Source organism: Aspergillus neoniger (genome assembly GCF_003184625.1).
Source record: "Aspergillus neoniger CBS 115656 unplaced genomic scaffold BO87scaffold_8, whole genome shotgun sequence".
Taxonomy (NCBI): Eukaryota; Fungi; Ascomycota; class Eurotiomycetes; order Eurotiales; family Aspergillaceae; genus Aspergillus; species Aspergillus neoniger.
In genome coordinates this window covers 261082-281359 of record NW_020291136.1, presented here as the reverse complement: position 1 = coordinate 281359, position 20278 = coordinate 261082, and the positions used below count along the sequence as shown (strand labels likewise).

At 51.5% G+C, this 20278-nt stretch overlaps 8 protein-coding genes across 8 annotated transcripts; 6 read left to right on the top strand and 2 right to left on the bottom strand.

Moving 5' to 3' along the window:
- The first annotated feature begins 30 nt into the window (after positions 1 to 30).
- Positions 31 to 970, top strand: BO87DRAFT_374342 (Tim10/DDP family zinc finger protein). Its single transcript, XM_025622765.1, has 3 exons — positions 31 to 86; positions 157 to 291; positions 409 to 970. The coding sequence occupies exons 2-3, from the start codon at positions 194 to 196 to the stop codon at positions 590 to 592; spliced, it is 282 nt and encodes a 93-aa protein (XP_025482135.1). The 5' UTR covers positions 31 to 86; positions 157 to 193; the 3' UTR covers positions 593 to 970.
- On the bottom strand, positions 781 to 3679 carry BO87DRAFT_227859 (putative Sin3 complex subunit (Stb2)). The gene has a single exon (XM_025618737.1). It carries the CDS (start codon positions 3543 to 3545, stop codon positions 969 to 971), a length of 2577 nt encoding a protein of 858 aa, XP_025482134.1. The 5' UTR covers positions 3546 to 3679; the 3' UTR covers positions 781 to 968.
- Positions 3680 to 6092: 2413 nt separating this feature from the next.
- Positions 6093 to 8091, top strand: BO87DRAFT_404940 (ubiquitin-protein ligase RMD5). Its single transcript, XM_025625906.1, has 5 exons — positions 6093 to 6408; positions 6480 to 6607; positions 6667 to 7434; positions 7495 to 7974; positions 8022 to 8091. The coding sequence occupies exons 1-4, from the start codon at positions 6288 to 6290 to the stop codon at positions 7711 to 7713; spliced, it is 1236 nt and encodes a 411-aa protein (XP_025482133.1). The 5' UTR covers positions 6093 to 6287; the 3' UTR covers positions 7714 to 7974; positions 8022 to 8091.
- A 596-nt stretch (positions 8092 to 8687) lies between these two features.
- Positions 8688 to 10288, top strand: BO87DRAFT_456990 (BTB/POZ domain-containing protein). The gene is made up of 4 exons (XM_025628768.1): positions 8688 to 9128; positions 9214 to 9669; positions 9756 to 10029; positions 10103 to 10288. Exons 1-4 carry the CDS (start codon positions 8911 to 8913, stop codon positions 10142 to 10144), a joined length of 990 nt encoding a protein of 329 aa, XP_025482132.1. The 5' UTR covers positions 8688 to 8910; the 3' UTR covers positions 10145 to 10288.
- Positions 10289 to 10308: 20 nt separating this feature from the next.
- csn12 lies at positions 10309 to 12388 on the bottom strand. Its single transcript, XM_025622764.1, has 5 exons — positions 11716 to 12388; positions 11440 to 11665; positions 11323 to 11384; positions 10853 to 11273; positions 10309 to 10797 (listed from the first exon to the last, which is right to left on the bottom strand). Exons 1-5 carry the CDS (start codon positions 12279 to 12281, stop codon positions 10711 to 10713), a joined length of 1362 nt encoding a protein of 453 aa, XP_025482131.1. The 5' UTR covers positions 12282 to 12388; the 3' UTR covers positions 10309 to 10710.
- Positions 12389 to 12642: 254 nt separating this feature from the next.
- Positions 12643 to 14114, top strand: BO87DRAFT_414011 (60S ribosomal protein eL20). Its single transcript, XM_025626605.1, has 5 exons — positions 12643 to 12687; positions 12752 to 12755; positions 13130 to 13314; positions 13383 to 13559; positions 13623 to 14114. Exons 2-5 carry the CDS (start codon positions 12752 to 12754, stop codon positions 13773 to 13775), a joined length of 519 nt encoding a protein of 172 aa, XP_025482130.1. The 5' UTR covers positions 12643 to 12687; the 3' UTR covers positions 13776 to 14114.
- Positions 14115 to 15002: 888 nt separating this feature from the next.
- BO87DRAFT_374335 (cytochrome b5 reductase family protein) lies at positions 15003 to 16354 on the top strand. The gene is made up of 4 exons (XM_025622763.1): positions 15003 to 15105; positions 15212 to 15491; positions 15547 to 15621; positions 15678 to 16354. The coding sequence occupies exons 1-4, from the start codon at positions 15061 to 15063 to the stop codon at positions 16244 to 16246; spliced, it is 969 nt and encodes a 322-aa protein (XP_025482129.1). The 5' UTR covers positions 15003 to 15060; the 3' UTR covers positions 16247 to 16354.
- Positions 16355 to 18107: 1753 nt separating this feature from the next.
- On the top strand, positions 18108 to 20058 carry BO87DRAFT_374334 (HMG-box). Its single transcript, XM_025622762.1, has 3 exons — positions 18108 to 18326; positions 18872 to 19258; positions 19314 to 20058. The coding sequence occupies exons 1-3, from the start codon at positions 18246 to 18248 to the stop codon at positions 19755 to 19757; spliced, it is 912 nt and encodes a 303-aa protein (XP_025482128.1). The 5' UTR covers positions 18108 to 18245; the 3' UTR covers positions 19758 to 20058.
- Positions 20059 to 20278: the final 220 nt, after the last annotated feature.

The window sequence follows — 20278 nt, the reverse complement described above, 5'->3', positions numbered from 1 at the left end:
CAACTTCAGGTCTGCTCCGGCAGCTCAATTCAGCGCATTCACATCATACTCCTTCTAACACTCATTGATCAACTCTGTTATCACTTGTGAGTGACCGAATTACTCCTGGAATTGCCCGTCTTATATTGAAACCAGCTACTAATTGACTAACCTCAGCTAAAACAACACCACCCTCACACTACACATCGTCATCATGTCTTTCCTCTTCGGCGGCGCCCCCAAGCTTTCCTCGGAACAGAAGATTGCTGCGGCTGAGACGGAAGTTGAGATGGTCACCGACATGTTCAGCCGGTAAGCTTCAGTCATTATATCCAATTGCTTTCAAACCCATAATCATCTTCCCCTTCCCAACACCACACCTGCTCCCCGACACCTTATATACTTGACTGACCCAATCATGACCACCAGTCTCACCGAGTCCTGCATCAAGAAGTGCATTCCCAACGACTACCGCGAAGGCGACCTTAACAAGGGCGAGTCCGTCTGCATTGACCGCTGTGTCGGCAAGTTCTTCGAAGTCAACATGAAGGTCAGCGAGAAGATGCAGGGTGAGGCGAACCAGAAGGGCGGCATGGGTGGTTTCGGCATGTAAAGTGCGAGGTCAACGAAACGATTGTTCATCTAATTGGATCTTTTGGTGTTCTTTCATAAATCGTGTATAATCTATTCGGGTTTTCAGATTTGTCATGCTTGCTCTTCTGGATGGCTTGTTTTCCTTTGGTCTCTCTTATGGCATGACTGAACAGGAGCGGAAGGCCTGGGTTTTATGCTAGTTGGGATGGATGACTTCCGCTCGGACATGGATATACAGGGTTGTTTGGTTCTGGGATGGGGGTTTGCTGTTAGCGAAGGCTGGGTCTTTGGCATTGCACGGTCAACGCGAACTGCGCAAGTCTATCTCGGAAATTATGTACATTAGAAATGATATATGTCTACAAGGCTTCCTTCTAGGAAAAGAGAATTCGCAGTCACTGTGTTGAGCATCCGGTAATTCTCCCCAACCAGGAGAACCAGGAACTGTCCTGCTTTTCGTGCTCGCCCCGTATCAGCAGCTTGACCCTGTTTTCGATGGCATTTACATGCCGTTCGAACTCGTCGAGGTTGGTTTCGACATCCTCGACACGGGAATCTAGAACATGGAGCTCGTAGTCCAGCTTCGCGCCCATTAGTTCAACCCTCCTCATGTAATCGGTGAGCTGGCTGTGCTCTTCCGTCAACAGGTCGCTCGATTTAGCTCTCATCTGTTCAAATGTCGACAGCCGTTCCAGGTAGGCGGCGTTGACCTTTTCGTGACTCTCGTGTAAGCACCGACTGAGGTCATCCACAGAAGATACTTGCTGTTCAACCCAAGGTACAGTATGCTCACTAAGCTCTTGGATACGTGAGCTGAAGATTCGTGCATCTGAGGCTAGAATGTCTTCTTGCATGATGGCCTCTTCCAGAAGGGTATCGGGCTTCTCTTTGAAAGCCTCACCTCCCAAGTCATTCCATCCCAGCACGACCTCTTCGACAGTGCTGAAGGACAGATGGCGGGGCCAGTAGTTATCAAGACGACTGGAGTCCCTCTCCATATTCAGTTCGGTACAGCTTTGCGGTCGACGCAGGAGCATAATACCAACTTCAGACGTCTGCTCCCGAGGGTCGACGGTAATGTCGGTGGAGCGTGTCCTCCAGCGCTCAAGGTCCTGCGCTTCGTCATCTGCTCTGGGTACTGACACCTTACGCGACGACTCTGAATCAGCCTGGGATGGAACCGTTTCTACGGTTATGGCTGGCGCTCTTGATTTGGGTGATTGCGGTAATATTGTCCTTGGAGGAGACTCAACCTGCAAGTCATCCTTCGGGGCCTGGCCTTCAAGGCCCTGCACGTCCACGGATCCGACTGGAGCACCATCGGATCTCTTCGACTGAGACACCTCCGTGTCGCTATCAATGGGAGGCAAATGAGCAGGGTCACCGCCAAGGTCTATGTCATCCCTCGAATGCTTCTGCGGATGGGACCGGAGGCCTACTGCATCCTTGAACCGGCCAAACCCCGCCCGCGCATCTGACACTTTCCCGCTCACACCTTTTCGAACTAACCGGCCTAGATTCTGGTCTTTCTCATCTAAGGACGATGCTGATTCTGGCGGCCTCGATGGACGTTCTGAGCTTTGCAGCGCGCGGTCCGCCACTAAATCTTCGTGCGAAGATCGTTTTCGACTTGTCCAAATATGGCCACCCTGATCGTCTGTAGTGAATACCATATCTGCACTCTGTGCACTGCCAGAAAAACCGTCGTCAATTCCGCCCTTCCGCGGCTTTCCCCGCCACAGCCATTTGGCTCGTTCACCGGTGACCAGGTGTGCGAAGTTGTCAATATCGAGGGTCTCGATATCAGCTATCCCGCCTTTTTCGCGGCCGCGGACCATTCCCATAACCATCTCTCCCCCGTGTCCGCTTAGTTCTGCCATGGTTGATTTTACGGCATCGGTCCAGCCTTCTGCATTCGCAGCTTTTGCTGTCACCCGGTGCAGGCGATCCAAGGTCTGTCGATCTAACCTTCGGGTACGTTTCAGCTTCTGTGATTTTTGAAAGCTTCCAATGCCTTTCTTTAGGTTATCAATATCAAACGCATCCTTCCCAACCGGAGCGCCGAAGGCATGTAGCCGGTTTCGCGCCCCCATGAGAGTACCCAGCAGGGCGGCTACTGAGATAGGGCCCAACATAGAATCACTCGGTTCAATGTTGTATAGATCCATACCCGTCTCGGTCCACCAATCATTTATGGCCGCTTCTGTGACATCGCACAGCAGTCCATCAACGTACTCTGGGGCAAGATTGCCAAACATCATCAGGGCGATCTGACATTGCTTCACAAGCTCTATGACGGCAGTATATAGAGGCACCTTCTCGCTCGTCCGGTAAAGGTGATGGAACTTCCCCTCGGTGGCGGGCGAGGGTGGCTGTAGCTTTAAACCAGAGCGGCCTGAACAGCCCAACCGTTTCAGGTTTTCATTCACGATGAAATCATCCTTGTGTTTTAGAACATCACCGTCGGGTACCGGAATGAGAGTCAGTGCCAATGGGAACACGTTCAGATCGGTAACCATAAGTGTTCCCAATGGCGTTTCCTTTTTCCGCGCTTGGCATTGCGTGACTGCGCCGAAATACATCTTCATACGGGGCGACCACGTAGACTCGTCTGTGGGGACGCTCAGCACCCCCACCACAACCTTGTGCGAAGGATCCCCAGTATAGGTGGTTATTATGAAGGTAGGGTGTATGCGCGTGCAGGCCCATTGTTCAACAATGAAAGTCTCATATCCTTCCAAAGTCAATCGTCGACCTAGCACAACTGCTGATTTATCCTCTTCGAGATATCTGAGGGCAACTGGATCGGTGAATACGAGTTTCTGGTGGCCATGCTGTGGCGACTGTCCCTCAGGACCACTGATCTGTGTAGACGGTACATCTTTCGTGTTGATAGAGTGTTTTGCCAACTCGCGGGGGGCCGACGTAGGAGGCGGTGCTTGGCCACCTGTCTGCGTTGCGGGAGGTGGCATGGTTAAGACGGGCAATTCCTTAGCACATAAGGGCTGTATATATGGTGTTTCCACTATGGGAGTGCGCGTGAGTTTAAGAAAGCTGAAGAAGAGGAAATCAGGAGGCCGTGCTCAAATAAAGGCGAAAGAGACAGAAGCGTTGACCCTCCGGGGGTCTTATCGTATTGTACAGAGGTGAAGAAGAACCGTAACATATCCGAGGTTGAAGGAGCTATGAGCTTTAAAAATGTCAAGCACGGATGTGACAAGCCGGGCTAAGGGCTGTCCATGTCATGTCAAATCATTGAAGGAGAAAGTAGAAGCACAAGCCTGGCCGAGAGGTGGTTGTTGTTACCGGCATGTGCAGCGACTTCAGTTGGCGACGTCACAAGGGATTCCCACCAGACCTGGAGCGGTGAGCGGCTAAGCCATCATCGCCCTGACTTTTTGGGGCCACTTTGGTCCAACAGACCCCACGGAATAAACAGTGTATATCCGAAACTAGCAGGTGTCTCAATGCCATTAAGATATATACAGAATAACGCGACGGTATTTGGTTAGTCTTACAATCCCTGAGGGTAAGCGTGAGAGCGCTGTTACCATTCTAGAACACTACTCTACATCTAGACCAATCAATTCTGCATGAAACGCAGCTGCCTAGGTGCATTCAGCCACAACTCAATCGTTCCTCAGCACTGCCACAAGAGCCCTATGGGAGAAGCCGTGGCGAGTGGGCACACACTGGACGCGTCCGTCAGCCCAAGTACCCAGTGACACGGCCCGAGTCGCGCATGTGCGGCGAACAATTGGATTCACATGGAGCAGGTAGCATGGGTGTCTAACGTATCGTCTACTGGATGTAGGATTTTATCACAGGTGATTAGGCTCTCTTCTCTCCAGGCCTCCTCAAGGGAGACAACAGCAGTGAAAAGAAGACCAATCTCGAGTACTACCCAAATGAACTAACAGAAGGGCAACAGCAGCGCTGTCTACGTGCTCTTAAACCGTCTCCAAATTTTGGAGACACGGCATTTTTTTTTTCAAAAATTCCTCCCCGATCCGAAGACCAAGGAGAGCGGTCAAACTAGGTAGTTTTCAACTAGCAAAAACACGGTCTCGGATGTCTCCTCACTGACACGTGTAAAACCCGTGCACCAGGATGGAGAAAGAAAGAAAGAAAAAGCCCAAAAGAAGGGCGGGTGCGCTGAGCTTATATAGTGCCGCGGCGGGGACCCACCGGGTGAGCTAGCGTAAGCGAGGTTCCATGTTTGGCTGTGATTGGTCAGAAGCTGCCTGTATGATCCTACAGTGACTATTCTGCTTCACCAGGGAGTTACCGACACCCTGTCACACACTTAAAGGAGTAATCCAAATTTCTAAGTCTGATAATTCTGGCAATATCCGCTGATAGAGTCAAAAGTGGTGTATGTGGGTTCCTGAGCGAGTCGGGTGCAGTCCGTCGATGTCTAAGCCATGTTCTGCCATACTCACCTTGGAACTACGGCTACTAGACCCAGTCATGTTCCCGAACACAACGAGCTTGGTTGGATGACTTGATAACTACGAAAAAGTGATTGCCCTTTGAGTTGGCATCTTTGACCGAGCCGTACATTTTGCTGCACCAAGGCATTCGTACACACAATGAGTGCTATGCTGTGGTGGACATCCAGGATAGACAACAGTCGTGAATAGGCATCCTTCGGCGCGGGCAGAGCTACTTCACCGCGACAAAAAGTGAGACTTACCTAGACTAATCACTCGTCCTCGCCACACATCCGGAAGCCTGTTCAAAACCAAGGGCCTCAGAGGAGAGACACCATGTTGACAGATAAGGCGTATGGAGAGACACGTTTGTTGTGGTCCCTTCTAAATGCCTCTCACTATATTCGCAGTTGATATTGGCTTTTGATCCGAAGGTACGGAGATGTGCCTATCTCGATGGCCCTTGGTAATGCAGACGACAGGTACCTGATAAGGCTCCAGAAACGAAGCGGAACAGCGTGGTTAGCGAGCGTGTGCTTCGAATACCCGATGTCGCAGGACAAAGAGGGCCTGAAAGCCTTGAGTGGGTGGGAAGCGTCCAGTATGATTCCAGCATGGTCTCTGACAAAAGGAGCAGAGGCATTTATACAGGCTGTTCGGGTAGGGCACGGATCTCTACTTGCTCAGTGACTCGGGTTCTCTTGTTAACTCGTTAGTTGGTTAGCTACTTGTGAGCTGGCAACGTAAGGCGGCATCTCACTGCATTAGTGAGGGGAAAAGCAATCCCAGAGTGTGACTGGCAATCCGAGGCCGCACTCATTGCGAGTCTGATTTTCAAATCATTCTTGAGATTCAGTGACAGTTTGATGCTTGGCGTCTGAGAGGGATACTAGTAGGATTCACGAATGACCTTTGTTCAGTAGACAGCAATCAGTTATAGATTGCATTGAAGTGATCTAGATCATGTCATTGGGCAAAGTTGACTGCAAACGGGCTGCGGGCGGGGCACCCGGATAGTTGCACGTGATGGTTCATGTCGTAATTGGGCTGGTTGCCGCTCCGTTCTCCTCCTCACCTGCCCATATGCTCCGATGACCTGGAGAAGAAGGCGACTCTATTCTATTCGAGTATTTCCCTCACAATTTCGTTGTTGAGCTTCACATTCTTATTTCAGATCTTGCGGTGAGCAGCACAACCATCAGAATCACCTACATATGGCTGCAACGATTGCCTAGTGAAGGTGCGGTAACTGTCGGACACCGCTTTCCCGTCTGCCCCGTCATGGAGCTGGTGCAGAAAGAGCACGACCGGCTTTCCAAGAAGATCAAGGCCGGTCAAGGTATCAAGAACGTGCAGTCTACCATAGATTTGCTTCAGTCGGCACGAGATGCAATTGCTGCAGGTGCGTGTGCCTCGTCGGACGTTGCGCGGGCCTTGATCCTGGAACTATACTGATCACGCGGACAATCCCAGATCCCAGTCAAGCATCCATTACACTGGCTAAGCTCCAGAATCCCGTCAAATCATCTTTTGATTCTATCAACGATAGTCTTAAAGAAACACACAGTGGTCTGAACAAATACTCCAAATCGTTAGATAAGGTAGCACGCGTCGGGTTCCCATGGTGAATGGCATATGTTGACTACTTTCACTGTCGCAGTTATTCAAAGACCGGCCTTTGCCGAGCACCGAACACGATGTCCTTTCCTCCCAAGAACACCTTATCAACAGAGCTATCGCCATGCACCTTCTCCGAGAAGGACAGTTTTCCGTTGCATCAGAGTTCCTGAACGAAATGGCACAAAAGAAAGCGATGAAGAAACAGCAGGAAGGAGATATAGGGGCTATAGACAATGCGGCCTCGCTCTTAGATCTCGACGAAGTTCCGCCGGGCGAAGTGCGGCAACAGTTCCACACTATGTACCACATTCTTCATGAGCTGAAGGAAAATAATAACCTGCTGCCGGCAATACAGTGGTCCAGAGAGAACAAGGAGGCTTTGGAGGCGAGGGGTAGTAACCTTGAGTTTGAATTGTGCAGGCTGCAATTCGTCTGGCTTTTCTACGGCGGACAACATCAGCAAGGACCCAGTCCGGGTGGGCGGCAGGCAGCTTTGGAATATGGCAGGCGTGAATTCCACACATTCTTGCCCAGGTATCTGCGCGAGGTCCAGCAGCTCATGGGTGCAATGGCCTTTTGCCCCAATCTGCGAGACTCCCCGTACAACCATATCTTCAACAACCCGTCGGCATGGTCCGATGTGGCACACTCATTCACGCGAGAGTTTTGCTCGCTACTCGGATTGTCGGCAGATTCGCCCCTATATGTTGCTGCTACTGCCGGTGCCATTGCGCTGCCGACGCTGTTGAAGTTACAGACTATCATGAAAGCCAAACGAACCGAGTGGACCACGGAGAACGAGCTCCCGGTAAGTCAAGTCGATGCGGACATGCCTGACGGTTCGTGAGCTGACTGGTGCGCCATATAGGTCGAGATCCCGCTACCCCCGTCGTATCTCTTCCATTCTATCTTTGTATGTCCCGTATCAAAGGAGCAAACTACGGATGAAAATCCCCCCATGATGATGCCCTGTGGGCATGTTATCGCGGAGGAGTCACTCAAACGGTTGTGCAAGGGTAGCCGGTTCAAGTGCCCTTACTGCCCGAGTGAGAGTCACCCTCGGGAGGCGAGAAAGGTATTCCTCTAGTTGGACCGACAGGGTCAGTTCAGCAGATATAGCGGACATAAGTGCAGGCACATCTCCACACCGCAATGGGCGTCGGTTACACAATTTGCAAGCAGGCGTTATGGTATGGGCGTACATGGGTTGGGCAGGCTCAGGACCTGGGTTGTACATGGTTGTACATAACGCAACGTTTCGTTACTATGTTTGAAAGGATATAATATTATCAGCGTTTTATCGCCCAGTGTGTCGGCGGGGTAGGAATCTGAGCTATCAACTTCGAAGGTTAAACGCCTTCCAGCCTAGAAAGGACAAGACTAACCATCTCACAGTGAAAGGCTGTCTTCAGGAGATGCAAGCGGGTCCCTGCATGCGAAATTTAACTGTCTTACGGTGTCGTGTGTATTCTCAAGGAGCGGCTGTTGATGCAACCGGTACGACGGTATGACAGACAAATGATTCCTAGATGGACCCAGGAGTCACGGATGGTGGATTCCGCCCATCCGCACCAACTGGACACGACGAGCCATGCTTTTGCGTTTAGTCAACGAGTAGTAATGACCAGGAAGAACCCTGTCCCCGCTGGCCATACAAACCATAGCCATCCACAAACTTGGATGCATCGAGTCTCTGCGCCGATCGCGGGTGTGGACGGAACGAAGAATGCCGGGCTGATTCGCTCTGGCGTCTCCAAGTCTCCACCTCCCAATCTCCCCCCTTGAAGCCATCATTGGCCAATGGCTCTCCCGTGACTGCGCGATCATTTGGCGATGCACAAAAAACCACTTTACGCGTCCATTACTAGCAGTACCTGCCGTTACGCGTTCTCTGCTCTTCCCCTCTCCATGTCCCCTCCTGCGTAAAGAGGGACATGCATCCTGGTCGAGTTGATCTATAATGCGTCGAATTCGACCAGGATCTGGAGATCAAAAGGCTGGAGACTTTTCCCTCGTTCCCCTTCCTCTGCGAGGAGTAAAGGATGGCCTGTGCTTGTGGTTCAGCAACCCCTTTCCAGAGACAAAGAAGGCACTTCAAATAGGAGAGGTCAAACATACATGTATCTGTCCAGTTCTTACCATCTCTTTCTCTACCACCGAGTATCCTACAGTACTACCACTAGTTTTATAATCGCAAGGAACCCCTGATTCCCATCTCCAGGGTCATTTTCTTTCTCCCCAGCTACTATTCCATCCCATCTCCCCCCAAATCCCTTCCCTCACAATGCTATCCCAACAGCAACAACCACAGCAGCAGCAGGGCCTCCATCGCCCTAGCCCCAGAATCCTCTCCACAAAACGCCTACATTCCCACCACCCAGAGAGCTTCTCCTCCAGATACCGAGCCGGCAAGGCCAAACCGCGATCTCGCGAACAATCAGTCGTCGCATCACGACGTCTCCATCGCAGCAGACACACTCCCGAAACACCCCCAGACGGAAGGTTCTTACAACCCTTCTCTCCCTATCCCATCTCAGTAAAAATCCAAAGCACCCACTAACCCTAAGACCCCAATTTTACCAAACAGCAACTCCTCCCTCTCCCACGGCGTAATAACTCTCACCATCGGCCCAACCAAACGCCTCTTCGCCGCACACAAGGACATCCTCTGCGTCTCGCCCTACTTCGCAGCCCTCTGCAATCCTCCCAACAATGACACCTCCTCTTCTTCCTCCCCCTCTTCTTCCCCTTCCTCCTCACCAAGCCCTACCAAATCCATGAAAACAATCGACCTCCCCGACGAACAACCCGAAATCTTCTCCTGCGTCCTCGAATACCTCTACCGCGGCGACTACTACCCCCGTCTCCGCCACGACAAATCCACCAACACATGGGACTTGGAAACAACAACCTCCTCCTCCTCATCCTCTACTCCTAATACCAGAAATAATACTACCACTAATACCAAAGACACCACCGACCCCAGCGCCATCATCTTCCACCCAGCCGTAGGAGCAGAAATCCTCCGCGACACCGCAGTATAGTACGTCAACCAACCCCTTCCTCCCCAGACAAATTATCAATCAATAACCCCCATCCCATACTAACACAAGAAACTGTACTATATAGCTGCGCAGCCGAGAAATACTCCCTCGAGCATCTCAAACGCCTCTCGTTGAAAAAGCAAGGCCTCCACTCCAACATCCCCTGCCATATTATCCTGAGCAGTGCGCGGTACGCGTACATGCACACGCCGGATACGGAGAGTAAGCTGCGGGCGCATTATCTGGCGCTGATCATACGCAGTCGGGGAACGTTTAAGCGGAGTGGGACGATGCAGATGGAGATGGAACGTGGGGGGAAGTTGTTTTTTGATTTGTTTGTGGCGATGTGTAATCATATGGTGAGTTCCGGTTTCTCTTTTGCAAAGTGAAAGGGTGTGTGTGCGGAGGGCTAATGTGGGTGGTTTACTATAGGATGATCTTGAGGAGGCGGCGAGGGGTGAAGGGACGTGTTAGTGATATATGCAGCCCGGCTGGTTTGGGCGGATTGTTCTATTTGGTATAATGTATTGGGAGGGGATGGCATTGTTGTGTTGGGATGGATTAGTAGTGTATGCTATGTATTGCTTGATGCGATGTTTGTATAGTAATGTGTCTGTTATGGGGATTTATACAGAATGCGAGATTGTATCTGTCATGAGGTCATGTGGTATTTATAATCGGTCTATCATGGTATAGATTACAGCGTTTTCAGCTTGAACCAGGCAGTAGAGGCATGTCACCAGCACTTACTGTACGACTTGCACAACTGCGGGCCTACCGTCCGTTCATGTACCAGCGCCGTTGGAGGTATGGGTCCTGTAAGCGGTCATCTATGATATGCATGCTGCACGGGAGCTGCTCGAAGGGCTGTTGGAGCGCATGTAATACAGGCTGGCCAGCGCTGCAGACGTCCCTGCCATAGCCGTGATCTTGAAGGCTCTCGGGTAATGCCCTTCGGGCGATAGTATACTGGTGACCCGATACTGTTCGATAAGTGTGATAGGGCGTCACCGAAGATGCGATGACGGTTGATAGTAGTGCTAAACCCCCGTTCCAGGGAATGCAGTGCCACCTTTGCTCAATACAACCATGCCGCGTTCACGGGCAATGTAGCCTTTCATCAATCCCTACGACTCTGGTCAGCTTAGTGTTTCGATGGTTTACGGGCATCTTATTGCGCACCTTATAGATAAGGTTTGACAGCAGACACTCAACCTCATCAATGTCTACGCGGGACCGATCATCGGCATGGGTACCGATCCTTAACGCCGCTGCGAACTCAGCAACGGGAACCCGCGTGCGACGAATGGGAGGCTGTCCTTCCTTGGGTTCGTCAAATCCACCGGCGATGAAGACCTTGCGGAAGAGGTTCCGTAAAGCGATATCGCGTCCCCTTTCCAGGGGTAAGTATATGCGCCTCTTGACGAATTCTTCCTCCCCGGCTGTCATCGCGGCATCAAACCCGCCCAGGTCTCCCTTTTTGATACAGTCGCACAATGGACGGAAGAGCTTCTCTACACGAGGGAACGGTGCAAGAAGCTTTTTGCTGGGCAAAGTGTGTGTGGTGACAAGATGGCAGGGAACGAGGTAGGTGAGAATCAACCTGGAAGTAGTCAGCAATATAGCACGAAGACGACATGTATACTACTGACTCTCTATTCTTCGTCGCAGCTTTGTTGCACATCCTCCATGCGTACGACAGATGCTCTTCAGCCTATTAAACCCAGCTATTAGCAACAGAACCCAAAACAGGTGACAGAAGCACATACTTCGGCATAATTTTCATCCAGAAAGTGTATAACACCGACGTAGTACTCAAAGGTGACAATATGAGACTTGGGAAAGGCGTCTAAGCCGGGAAGATCGGCAGATGAGGCATTGAGGGCACGCAGCAAGTTCTTGGAGAGGCCAACAGTGTTGAGTTTGAAGTATGTCTTGAACAGCAGGTTTGTAGTGTCGTAGATGCCCCATTTTCGCGATTCCTCGATCGGTGCCCTAAACAACCTTAGCATGGTATGTCCACAACACTTCCGAAAATAGCTTACCGGTCACTTAGACACAAAGTAAACATCCTGTTGAGCACCCGTGTAGCTTCCTCCAGCTTTGGATTCTTGGCATCCGTCGCATCATCTTGAAAGCGACCGTCGAAAGTGACGGAGTCTTGGGCAGAAAGCTCAGCATCGGCCTTCATGGCGAAGGCCCGCAAATATCTTCCGACAGAGTACAAGCATGGCACCGTCCAAGCTTGCAGACTGCCTGTCGAGTAGCCCCTAATCAATTGATTTGCCGTATCCTTCCACGCATCGAACACTTTTACCCAACTAGCATGTCTGGGGGAGTCGTCGAATAGAACTATCTCCCCCACGGCTTTCCAATAAGCGGTAAAGATATCGACCCACGAGTTCTGTTCTTGCTTGGGAAGCCTCAGGCCATTTGCTTGGAAGAGCGAGTAGCGGAGGTCGGCGGAAACATGTACGGCGTTAGAAAAGTAGTAGAACGACTTCAGACGGTCGGGGTACTCCGCAGTCGCGACGGGGGAGAGAGATGCCGCCAGGCGGGCGCCAGAGCCGATCTTCTGGCCTTCCTTGAAATCATCGAAGATGTTGGACATGGTTGATGACTGCAAGAGTGTAGGTCTAGATCGCGGGGAAGGAGGGGAAAGGTTCAACAGCGGACATGCATTCACGGCGATCGTACGTCCGAGCCACGGAGACCAACAATCGGCGTCACTGACAGGAGTTCCAGGTCCATGAAGCCAGCCGCGGACGCGATCGGGCGAAGGTGGGGAAACTGCGGCGCCGCTCAGGGAATCCGTGTTATCTAATCACTGCTGCCACCTTGGCTGTGGCTAGTGTTCCAAAACAGGCAAGGTGGGTTACCAAGCCACACGGTCGCTTAGCCCTAAGCAGGGCTAAACCTAGCTCACAATCAACTGTTCCAAAAATCCTCCTTTCCGCGACGAGTCCAGCAGCCGGCACACCTCTCGTCGACTAACCACTACAGCGTCAACAATCAAAGTAAGCCCTACCTTTTTGATCTGCTCATCGACATATTGAAATTGTTACTGACTGAATTTACCAGATGGGTGAGTTAAATTTTCCAGAATTCCAATATTGTTTCCCAATGGTGGATCGGCTTTTGCGATGTTCCCCCTGCGATCGTTGAACGACTTTTTACGGCATCATATTATCTCGGCAACATCGGATCATACAAGTCTTGATTGAAATTGGATTGGACTCGATTGGAAGCAAGATTGATGGGTGGATTATTCAACTTTGGGCGACGGATATGGGAGGACGAAAATTTCGATATCGTGGCGCACACATGAAATAATCGCAGAAGTATCGGCAGCTCGCACAACCGTCAACAACGTTTCGCACGGAATATACGCAACGACTGAAACCATTGCACGAGGCAGTTCTCATCGGATAGGATAACATGGCTGACTGGGATCCATAGGGCGTCTCACCGAGTACCAGGTCATTGGGCGTCACCTGCCCACCGAGGCTAACCCCACGCCCAAGCTGTACCGCATGCGCATCTTTGCGCCCAACACTGTTGTCGCTAAGTCCCGGTTCTGGTACTTCCTGACCCAGCTCCGCAAGGTCAAGAAGGCCAACGGTGAGATCGTCAGCATCAATGTGGTATGTGTGGCCGTTATAAAGCGACAAGTTGGCAGTGTTGGCTGACGCCTGTCTTTTTTCTCCAATAGATCAGCGAGAAGCGCCCTACCAAGGTCAAGAACTTCGGTATCTGGCTCCGCTACGACTCCCGCTCCGGCACCCACAACATGTACAAGGAGTTCCGTGAGATGAGCCGCACCGAGGCTGTTGAGGCTCTCTACCAGGATATGGCTGCCCGTCACCGTGCCCGCTTCGGCTCCATCCACGTACGTTGAGATTCCTATCCTCTTTCTGCCGAGGAATACTGCGATCTAACTACGTTCCTACAGATCCTTAAGGTTGTTGAGATCGAGAACGCCGACAGCATCCGCCGCCCCTACATCAAGCAGCTCCTCTCCAAGAACCTCAAGTTCCCCCTGCCCCACCGTGCTGCCAACAGCAAGAAGGTGTTCGCTTACTCTCGTCCCTCTACTTTCGCGTAAATGTGACGTTTTGGGTTTGGGTGATCGGAGTGTGTGGATGAATGACTATGTTATGGCCATAGCATGCACGAAGGACACGGAGCACGCGGACAGGGCGTGTTTCCTCAACCCAGGTAATGGGACGGATGGTTTTTATGTCTCTTTAAGTCCTCTGCAGCGACCCTTTCAAGTTATATCAAAAAATACCGGGGTATTGTTTCTGTTTATTCTTGGACGGGGCATAGCGTACTGTAGACATCGTATAACGCTTTGCGTAGTGCTGGTCCTATTGTTCCACGAGGATCGAAATTCTTCCATAATCTACATCCGGAACCCACAATTTGGGGGTTTTCGATACATACCTATATATGCAACAATCATCTATTTATGCTTCCCCAGATTGTTTGCCAGTTGGGTTTATCTAATACCTGCAAATATAGGCTAGCATGCGGAACGTTATTTCTTTGTTCCGATATTATGGGCATATTTGTGGGACGTTGACAGAGCCTAGTCGCGGTGGCGTTTCTGGCTGCCTCGGGTTTAGCCATGTATATCCGTCGGATGTCGAGGGTGGCAGTGGGAAAACATATAACACGCTTGACATCATGGCTTCTTGCCTCAATGACTTTGTTATCCTCCAGGTATTAGTGGCACTACTTGTGTCTAGTCTATTCACTTGATTAGGGCCAAGTCATTCAACAAAAAACCTTTGACAATCTGGCCTGTAGAACGACGGCTTGTGGACAACAGATCCTCGCTAGGCATTTGGCGTACATACACAGCACAGCAATTATTCTCGCGTACAAAGCTGTTATTTCTAGAATAAAGACAGCTAAGAAGGGATTCGGTCAAGTATCTACAGAAACTGGGTTCGATTCCAGATATGAATTTATCCGCTGGCGCTCGGCCATATTGCAGGTAGTATATGTTCTGTAAGGAAGGCCAGTAAGACAGGCCATCAGGCTGTCTGGGGTTATTTCAAGAGAATTCTATAATAGTGTGCGGTTCACAAGGCCAGATATATAACCCCAGTATAGAGGACTTTCAATTCTTTATCCATCGACAAGAGTTACATAGAGATGGAGATGTCCATCAAATGTCAGTTTGTAATTAGTAAAACGCCAGGCACGCGAGCGGCCCCATTGCGTCATGTGCGGAAACGGCGTCTCGGAGTCCGAGAGGGAGGAGCTTGAGACTAGTAATTACCTTTGCCGAAGGTCCTCTTCCCTCCGCTCTTGCTCCCTTGACCTTCCCTCTTCCTCTCACCACCCATTGAGCACGCATTGGTGTCTGTCATTCATTCAAAATGTTCGCTCGTCAAGCATTTCGCTGCGCTCAGCCCCTCAAGCAGGTATGCTTCATCCCTCTTCACCTGAGCGCTGTCATTTTCCTACCCTTTTCGCCCTTCCCGATCTCTACCGACGACCGAATTTTGTGCTAATTCCGGCTTACCACAGGGCTTCCGCAAGTACTCCACGGAAGCGCCCAAGGGCAAGTCTTCCCTGGCTCCCATCTACGCCGCCGTTGGTATCACCGGTGTCGCTGTCGGTCTCTACCGCTACAACTCGGCCACCGCTGAGGCCCCCGCTGTTGTCGACCGCCCCAAGGTCTTCAAGGGTGGTGACCAAGGATGGTTTGACCTGAAGCTGTCCGAGATTGAGGTCCTGAACCACAACACCAAGCGCCTGCGCTTCGAGTTCGAGGACAAGGAAGCTGTCTCCGGCCTCCAGGTTGCCTGTATGTCGTCTTGCTCTGAAATAACCATCCGGAATTCCTACTCATGAACGCGCAGCTGCCCTCCTGACCAAGTTCAAGCCCGCCGACGCCAAGGCTGTCATCCGCCCTTACACCCCCACCAGCGATGAGGGTATGCTCTCACAAACCAGCCTCAAACACTTTTTGACATTTACTGACTTGGCGCAGAAACCCCCGGCTACATCGACCTTGTCGTCAAGGTCTACCCCAACGGACCCATGTCCGAGCACCTGCACAGTATGAACGTCGGCCAGCGCCTGGACTTTAAGGGCCCCATCGTCAAGTACCCCTGGGAGACCAACAAGCACAACCACATCTGCCTGATCGCTGGTGGTACCGGTATCACCCCCATGTACCAGCTTGCGCGTGAGATCTTCAAGAACCCCGAGGATCAGACCAAGGTCACCCTGGTCTTCGGTAACGTCAAGGAGGAGGACATCCTCCTGAAGAAGGAATTCGAGGAGCTCGAGAACACCTACCCCCGCCGCTTCCGTGCCTTCTACGTCCTGGACAACCCTCCCAAGGAGTGGACCGGCGGCAAGGGCTACATCAGCAAGGAGCTCCTGAAGACCGTCCTCCCCGAGCCCAAGGAGGAGAACATCAAGCTCTTCGTCTGCGGTCCCCCCGGCCTGTACAAGGCCATCAGTGGCACCAAGAACAGCCCTACGGACCAGGGCGAGCTGTCCGGTATCCTGAAGGAGCTGGGCTACTCTAAGGAGCAGGTCTTCAAGTTCTAGATGGGGTGTACATGAGGAGAGAATAAATCATTGATAGGAAAGAAAGAACATGCCATGTCATTATAGAACGATTTGAGCGTGTAGAATGTATACCTACTTGCAATAAACACAAAAATTCATATCGTAATCTACAAGAGACAGATGCCGCGCCTGATCTGTCAAGTAGCGCGCGAGAGGTATCTCCGGGGAGTAAGCAGCCCCTCACTAACTACCACGATAAGCAGGGGACCTACTAAGCACAAGCACAAGCACAAGCACCAAGGCGTCCCATGCGCTTACGCAGAAAAGTAAACAAAGCCCTGCCCCGCAAAAGCAAATTCAGCACCAGTAGCTAAACACCAAACGAATGATGAAGCCATTGTTTATTGAATCAATCACTGCAAGAATGCACAGGTTATATACGTCTTCACTTCAAGCAATGATATTAGTATTGACATCGTGCCTAAAAGAGACCCTTCCTTCACAGGCTCCTATATGACCAATAGTACTAGCTGCTATTACTACTCTAGCAAAGCGGTAACTCCTCGGAATTCCAGTACTACTAATAGTAAATATATATATATATATATATATGTCCGGTATATGTGGCATTTGTAGCCACTATTAGAAAGGGCACTAAGTACTAGTACTTTACTAAGTAGTAGTAAGTGTTGATCATCGAAAGAGCTGTTGCGCAACCACAATCAAGTCCATGTACTACTGGTACTAACTGAAATATATCCCCCAAACCCCAACAATAAGATCAACCAACTACTGAGAAAGCTACTCAAAATGAATTGAAACAAAAAGAAGATCAAAAACATGTCAGAAGATCAGGCAACATCTTCTTATCTTGAATTACCCAAAATAAATACCCACATAATACTAATATGATGTATCATAAGATGCGCGCCCGCGTGTCATCATCATGGTAGATAAACAGCAGCAGCAGGCTGTATGAGGATGCAGATTTCTTCCGTCCCGTAGTATTCAGTTACTCGGGGGAAGAAGATTGAGGAGTGCTGGTGCGGCAGAGCGCGCGGGGTAGCCACAGCAGTAGGCTCGTTTGTTGCTGCTAAGTAACTTGCCAGGGTTTGGGGGTGGTTGCGTGGGATGGACCATCTACTACTACTACTACTACTACTACTACTACTACTACTACTACTACTGTGTGGGTGTGCAGCTACGCGGATGCGCCGGGTGTGGGGTGGCTGACCAGCATGAGGAGTAAGTACTGTCTGTCATCTACATTTTCAGGGATGCGATTGGGTATATATATGTGTTGGGATGGCTGTTGATGAGTTTTGTGAATAGTCTGATGTTATGCGACAAATGCGCAGTTATTTTTAACCTATCTTTGAGTTCTATGTTGTTGAGATTGGTGTTTCTTCAATGGGATTGTCAAAGTTGGGTACATAGGTTCTGAGAGAGGGGGATGGGATTGTTTGCTTGCTGCACCGGAAGGGTTCGGGGGAAGATGGGCAGGTGGCGGGTTACAGTACAGTAGTGGGTTTCAGCGAGTTTCAGGGCGATGGTTTGTGGGAGGAGGGGTTGCTCAGGTTAACAGGTTAGGCCCGGGTGCCAAGGGGGGCCCTGCAGCAGCAGCAGCAGCAGAAGAGTGGAAGACCAGGAAGGCCCCTCCTCCCTGAGAGAATTAGTGGGAAAGACCCTCTAGAGACACCGGGAGGGGGGAAGACAGTCGCCCAGGTTTAGGGAAGGCAGACCCCCTAAAGGCCACTATGATTAGGGAGGGACGATCAGCCCGAAGAAAGAGAAGAAGAGTTCCCTAAGCCCAAAACAGCGAGGGGAGGCCAGCGGCGAACGGGGCAGTATTTAGGAGGCCTCGTCCCGCTAAACTGGACCCCGCTAGCGAGCGAAAAATCTTCTTTTCTTCCCGTCATCGCCCTTCCCTTCCTTTCCCTTCTTCCTTAACATTACTTGTGTTCGCCGCCCCCCCCATATCTCATCCATTAATCGTTTCGGTGTGGTTGCCCGCCCCCCGCCGTCTGCTCATTCCATCATGTCTCGCCGCGAAGATTCCAAGGCTAGGGATGACACTGTCACCGTTAACGTTGAAGATTTTACCCGCACTCGCGACAGTGTAAGTAAATTTTGGTTTTCTGGTGTATCTTTTCTTTCCGTCGTTTTGCCCTCCGGCGCGCGCGCGCGGCCTGCCGACTGCTTCCCTTAAGCTACGGTGGACGGGCGCTGCGCTGGCCTCGCACCCCCCAAAATTCACCACCACGCGTCCGTAAACAAAAGGCCGCCCCGACGGGCTCTGCGCGACGCCTTTGGCTTTCATTTCCCCTCTCAACCCAGCTTTGTACCATTCCTTGGGTGTTCGCATTAGAATTCTCTGGCTTTATTTCCTTTGCAGCTGGCTTTTCAGCTTTGATTTCCCTTTGTTTGCCCTCTTATTCGCTTCTGTAATCGCACCGCGCATTTCCTTGGTTTCGCGCCACGCCTTTTCCACTCCCCATGGCCCGGCGCGGACGCTCATCTCCAGAGCGGGCGCCATCAGCAGCGCCTGCCCCGGCGCTGGTGGCGCCCATTTCCCGTGCTACCGTTGCCATCCATACCATCACTTCCGGCATCCGCACCGTCGCCCATGCTGCTCCCCAACAAGCCTCACTAATTCATTCGCAGGTTGTCTCCAGCCTAGTGCAACTGTCGGCCGCGGTCTCTGAGCTGACCAAGGCCTACCTCAACCATGCCGACACTGTCCTGGGTCGCACCCCCACTGCTCTGGACATCAGCAGCATCACCGGCATCACCAGCTCCCTGTATGAGTCTGGTCTGCTTGGTGCGCGCGCTACCAGCCCTGGCGCCAAGTCCGAAGTGGGCGAGAAGAAGAAGCGCAAGCGTGCTCCCCCGGACCCCAACGCTCCCAAGCGCGCCTTGACTCCCTTCTTCCTTTACATGCAGCACAACCGCTCCCGTATTGCTGAGGAGCTGGGTCCCAATGCCAAGCCCAAGGAGGTTTCTGACGAGGGTACTCGCCGTTGGGCTGAGATGCCTGAACCCCAGAAGGAGGTATGTCGACTTGCACTTTTGATCACGAAAAGCACCGTTGCTAATTCGCGCACAGGTCTGGAAGAAGCTGTATGCGGACAACCTTGCCATCTACAAGGAGAAGGTGAAGGCCTACAAGGCTGGCCTCCCTTACTCGGACGATGCCAAGGCTGCCAGCCAGCTGCACCAAGGTATTGAGGGCGCCGAGGCCACCGAGGCGTCTGAAGATGAGGAGCAGGAATCCGAGGAAGAGTCCGAGGAGGAGTCTTCTCCCGAGCCGGTCAAGGAGCCCACTCCCCCGCGCAGCACCAAGCGTCGTCGCAGCGAGGGCAAGCCTGCTGCCAAGGAGGCACCGACCCCCAGCGAGAAGAAGAAGGAGTCTCCCGAGAAGAAGAAGCGTGGCGCTGCTGCTCGCAAGGAGAAGGAGCAGGAAGAGACCCCTGCTCGCAAGGCTGCAGGTGGCGAGAACAAGCGCGCCACCAAGAAGAAGCGCAAGAGCGAGGCCGGTGCTGAGGAGTAAGTATGACCAGTATGAGGCGATTGGTGATCTTGATCTGGAGAAGGTATGGTGTTCAAATTGGAATTGGGCGCCTGTCTACTGCCACTGGTAGTTGCTACATGATGTAAATTTTGTCCCTTTATATGACTACTCTTTGTGTGTGTAGCATATTGCGGATTGATTTGTTGGGAGCTATTGCTATTGGGGTTGCTGTGTTATCTTTTTTACGTTCCTAGGGCCTGTTGGCGTCTTGACTGTTTTGCGCTTTGCGGGGTGTTATGCAGTTGGGGCTGGGTCATTGGTAGTTCAATTTGAATGGAAGACAAAAAAAAAGGAATAAAAAGGAAAAAGAAAAAGCTTGTTTTCAACCTAAATGACAGCTTATACATTGACTAGTCCAGTAGCAGCATGTAGAATGTAGATACTAGCTCAAATAGATGTTACGGTGGTGGTATCATTCCCCGGGGTACATATTGGGCTGAAGCGAACTGATAGCGACTAGACTGAAAGGGGAAAGAAGTGGAGGCTGCAGTGGCCGGCGA